We start from the raw sequence: 5000 nt of genomic DNA on the forward strand, positions 1-5000 counted from the left end.
TAGGAAGAGAGCGGAGATTCGCTGTTCGAAAGCCACGCCGACGGAGCTTGACCAGCGCGCCTGCTCGTCTTCCTTGCCTGCGTCTCTTGAACAACACAGCTGCGCCTCCAACTAAAATGTCCAGGAAAACGTCTGAATATTCAAAAACTGGGAAAAGATTGACTGGTATATGCTGTCGAATGTTCAGCAGTTCGTCTCTGGTAAAACTGACTGGAAAAAGATTACTAAACACAGGACAAACAAACAAAAACAACAAAACAATAGAAGAGCTCCACACCGAGGCGGCCATCCACGGCGCCATCATGATGTAAACTAATGTAAAACTGATGTTTTAGTGTGGGGACATAGAATTCCATGACATCTGAGATTTGGTTCTAGACAGGATTATCAGCCCACTTGATATTGAAAGTTGGATTTTATGAAAGCCTTTTCACTTTACACCCATATAGGAACAATCTGCTTAAGCTTGTGATAGCATACTAACATACTTTTCTTACTATTTCTGCACTGTATACTGTATACAATGTATACTGTGCACATTATGCACATTTTCTCTTACTATTTTTTTCTATTTCTGAATTCCCAGAATACGGGATTATCAACTAGATTTGCCAAAATGTGCGGTGTACAACAGAAAACATTGCACATAGTACTTTTTGTTTCATTCTGTATTTTATTGGACTGTCAAAAGTTAAGACCACACCTTTTGACTAATATGTTTCGATGACTTTTCTAGTTATTCATGATTGCTGGATCGAGATATTTTTTTAAATCATTTTATAGAGATTGTACTCACAAAGAGCAATTCCTAATCAATTAAATATTGTAAAGCCATCCTTTATAGAAATTTCAATGACTTTTCCAGTTATTCATGATTGCTGAAAAGGATTTTTTTTTTAAACATTTTATAGAGATTGCTATTACAAAGAGCAGTTTCTAGCCAATGAAATATTTTACACCCAGGCATAATTAGAAAAATGTATATAGACATTTCCAGTCATTCATTCATTCACTCATTGCTGTATAAGATTTTATATAAGAAGAAAAAATAATAAGAATTTTTTTTTTTTTTTAATCATTCAATAGAGATTGCACTAAAAAAGAGCTATTTCTAGCTGATAAAATATTTTAGACTTTAGAAAATAGTTTATAGCTAGAAAGATGTACTGTATATTTACTATAGAAATTTTCATGAATTTTCCATTACCCTTTTTTTAATGATTTTAACGTTTCCATATGTTTCCAGGCCTGGAACATTCCTTTTAAAATTTCCTAATATTTACAGGTTTTTCATAACCGTAGGAAGCCTGCCTGTAAGGCATTTCTACCCAAAACTGAGTTAAAATTCCACATAACCATTTTTATATTCCAGAATGATAAGTAAACGCCACTAACTTGCATCATGATGAAGTCAAGTTACAACAGCATAGCATACTACTGTTTTAAATCTTTAGCGTGGAATAGTGTCTACTGTTTCACTTTTTATTTTTAAAAATCAGTAGGCAGTATACAGTTCAGTATACAGTAGGTAGTATTCCATTCCAAACATAACTTCTGACTTCTTGATCTGAAAGAAAAAGTTCATAAACATAATGTGGTTGCAGATCTTTCTCTGATTTTGCTGATCTGGACTACTGATTCTATCAAATATTTATTGAATTATCAAATGCAAAACTAAATTAGTAAATTCTCTTATCCCTCCCCCATTTTTTTCTCTCTATCCATTTTTGTGTCCAGCCTATGCAGTGAGTAGCGTTTGGTCGATGAAGGCCATTCATCATTGTGATGTATAATGGCTCCTGCGCTGAGTGCTGTGTTGGGGTCAGGGGCCGTGGGGTCAGAGGTCACAGGGGCGGCAGTGCTGGCTAAAGGGGAGCTGGCACTTATAGGCACGCTCACAGGACTCTTGGCTCTCCTGGTGCTCTCCATTCTGCTGCTGCTGCTGGGTGCAAGCTGCCAGGGGTGAGTAACATTACACATTAAAACATTCGCATTCAGTGATACTTCTGGTATTTGTGTTTCGCAAACATGGTATTTAATTAAAAGTTGCAAAATGTTGTTCTAAACCTTACATTTTGGTCATACAATGCTGATATCTTGATAGCTGATAGAATGCAGATACATACAAAATGCAATTTAATGGTTGCAATTGTGCAGGCCCACACAGAGTCTGTACAGAAGACTACAGAATATTGCAGAATAAACACCGTTATTTACAATGTTATGCCAATCCCTTGCTCCTCGCATGTTCGTTTAATATTTTGTTTCATTTGTTTATGTTTTCAGTTACCGACATGCGAGTCATGCTCTCAGCTCAATTTTACCATGCTTAAAGGAATAGTTCACCCTAAAAATTCTCTCATCATTTACTCACCCTAATTCCATCCAAGATGTGTATGACTTTCTCTCTTCTGCAGAACACAAACAAAGATTTTCAGAAGAATATTTCAGCTCTGTAGGTCCTCACAATGCAAGTGAATGGGTACCAAAATGTTGCAGCTCCAAAAAGCACATAAAGGTGGAATAAAAGAAATCAATACAACTCAAGTGGTTAAATCCATGTTTTCAGAAGTGATTTGATAGGTGTGAGTGAGAAACAGATTGATATTTAAGTCCTTTTGTACTCTAAATCTCCACTTTTACCTTCTTGTGTTTTTGGCAATTTTTATACTTCATGCAAACAACCACCTACTGGGCAGGAAGGAGAATGTATAGTAAACAAGGACTTAAATATTGATCTGTTTCTCACCCACAACTAACATATAACTTCTGAAGACATGGATTAAAACACTAGAGTTGTATGGATTACTTTTATGCTGCCTTTATGTACATTGTGGAGCTTCATAATTTTGGTACCCATTCACTTGCATTATATGGACCTACAGAGCTGAGATATTCTTCAAAAAATCTTAATTTGTGTCTGCAGAAGAAAGAAAGTCACACACATCTGGGATGGCATGAAAGTGAGAAAACTATGAGATAATTTACATTTTTGTGTGAACTATTCCTTTTAATCCATTCCAGAGATTTCTGCTGATTTCCCCCCAAAATCAGTGCTAAATATGTACAAATGTATTCTGTATTGGCCTGCAAATGAAACATATAAAAAGTGTGGAAATCCAATGAACACTTATTTTACACAATATTCACTAAAAATAGTTGTAGAAAAGAAAACAGAAAAGGTGCACTCTGAACATAATACTCAGTTATGGAAGATCGTGGAACTAGCGATTCTGATAATCAGTAATTGCTTAAGATTGTCAAATATCAAAAACAAATCAGCTCAAATCAGTTTTACATATTAGCTACTTAATTCAAGTTTCTTATGCATTTTTCTTAAGGATTTAAAACATACAACCCAGGGTAAACTCCCAATGTTGGTTTCCTTGGTGCAAACAAAGCCTAATCCTTGATTCAATACTATATTAAGGGTGATAACAAAAAGCTTTGTTGTCCAGTTTATGGCTTAATATGTTCCTTGGAATTTGGCGTTTTATGTTGATGTACAAAGACAAGATTACAGGCCATAGATTCACAGCCAAAGCTACAGGCTTAATCAAAATTTCTCAGTAATTCTTCCCTCTGTCTCGACAGGCAGAAAACAGGGAGCAGCAACCCAGGAGACCATGAAAACCTGATGAATGGGGTATGTAAGCATGTGTTACCATGATGCTTTTCATCTAAGGGATTTAAACAGAACCCTGCAGAGTCCCTGTGAACGAGTCCTCTTTTTAGAGTCCAAAAATTAGGTGAACCACCTGAAGGCTATTTTCTCACTTGGTTCAGTACTGTAGCTTTGTCCGAACTGCGAGTTAATACCAATTGTGAACCGTCCTGAAGATCACACAAACCGCACCACAGACCACTTTTTCAAAGACTCAGTTTGTTCAGAAAACCGCTTTCACACCAATAAACAAACAAAACTACATCAAATAAATTCGGGTCCACACCAAAAACTAGTCTGAAAGTGCCCTCAGGGTGTTTTTGGCATTAGTGTTGTAGAAAGCTGAAGTTTTGTTGTCATGAGAATGTGTGACTGCTGTGCTTAGGGGCCTGATGAAGTCTGGGAAGAGGAGAGGAGAAAGGAAGGCCATTGTGAGGCCCGGGGTTTGTGGGAGGAAAGCTTGAAGTGGAAAAATTAACATTTTCCTTTGGCCTTCATGCATGAGTCGCCTTTCTCTCACCGTGTCTGCCGAGGCTATGCTCTGAGTGAGAGTCATCTATGAAATTATCATCTGAGGAAAGAGTTCAAAAGCTTACAATATGTTAAGGAATCAAGAGATTAGTGTGACCTACTGAGGGCATATTTGACTCCCTAAACACACACACGCTCAAACACCCACGTGCATATACAGATCAACAGCTATATAGACAGGGCTTGTGGAAATGTATCATGCTTGAATTGTTCATTGTAACTGTGATTATTTGAGAGGACGGGAGGCTGCCAGCTTGCGTTCATGGTTTGTTGACTGAAAATGGAGGCTCCTGGAGCACATACAGCGAATGCATGGATCACGAGCGCACATCTCAGCCAGATGTTGAGTTTATTACGTTCATTGTTATGTTCATCAGGTTGTGTTTACTGATGTGTTTACCACACCTTTACAGTATGCTATGCATGCTAAATTTACATGGTGTGTACTGTGATAATAGCCTCCTGTAGGCTGTAAAATTTAGGACTCCGGATGCAAATGGGAAGAATGACAGACATTGGTTCTATACTGTATGTCAGTAAGTGGGACTTTCCATGAATAGGATACAAACTCTAAAAAAAAAATTTGTTATATTATATTATTGTGACAAGGAGGAGGGCGTGGTCGGGCCATAAGGATGGATGTGGTGAAGAAGATGGGAGAACTGGGCACTAAGGAGGGCAAACCCAGTAAAAAGATAACCATCATAGATAATGTTTGACACACTGCTGTTTGTCCTATCTGAGGTGTGGGATTATATTTACTGAAGTGTTGTGTAAATGTACATGAGAACATATGTATTGGTTT

At 37.3% G+C, this 5000-nt stretch overlaps 1 protein-coding gene across 3 annotated transcripts in view; it reads left to right on the forward strand.

The window, feature by feature from the left end:
- Positions 1-5000, forward strand: part of LOC127421132 (phosphoprotein associated with glycosphingolipid-enriched microdomains 1-like) — a 98844-nt gene that overhangs the window by 72591 nt on the left and 21253 nt on the right. For all 3 annotated transcript variants that reach the window (XM_051663925.1, XM_051663926.1, XM_051663923.1), the window contains 2 exons: positions 1738-1962; positions 3595-3646. In XM_051663925.1, coding sequence (XP_051519885.1) covers positions 1793-1962; positions 3595-3646 — 222 coding nt within the window. In that variant the 5' untranslated portion in view covers positions 1738-1792. The remainder of the gene's footprint in view (positions 1-1737; positions 1963-3594; positions 3647-5000) is intronic.

This window comes from Myxocyprinus asiaticus, chromosome 30, assembly GCF_019703515.2.
Source record: "Myxocyprinus asiaticus isolate MX2 ecotype Aquarium Trade chromosome 30, UBuf_Myxa_2, whole genome shotgun sequence".
In the NCBI taxonomy this organism is placed as follows: Eukaryota; Metazoa; Chordata; class Actinopteri; order Cypriniformes; family Catostomidae; genus Myxocyprinus; species Myxocyprinus asiaticus.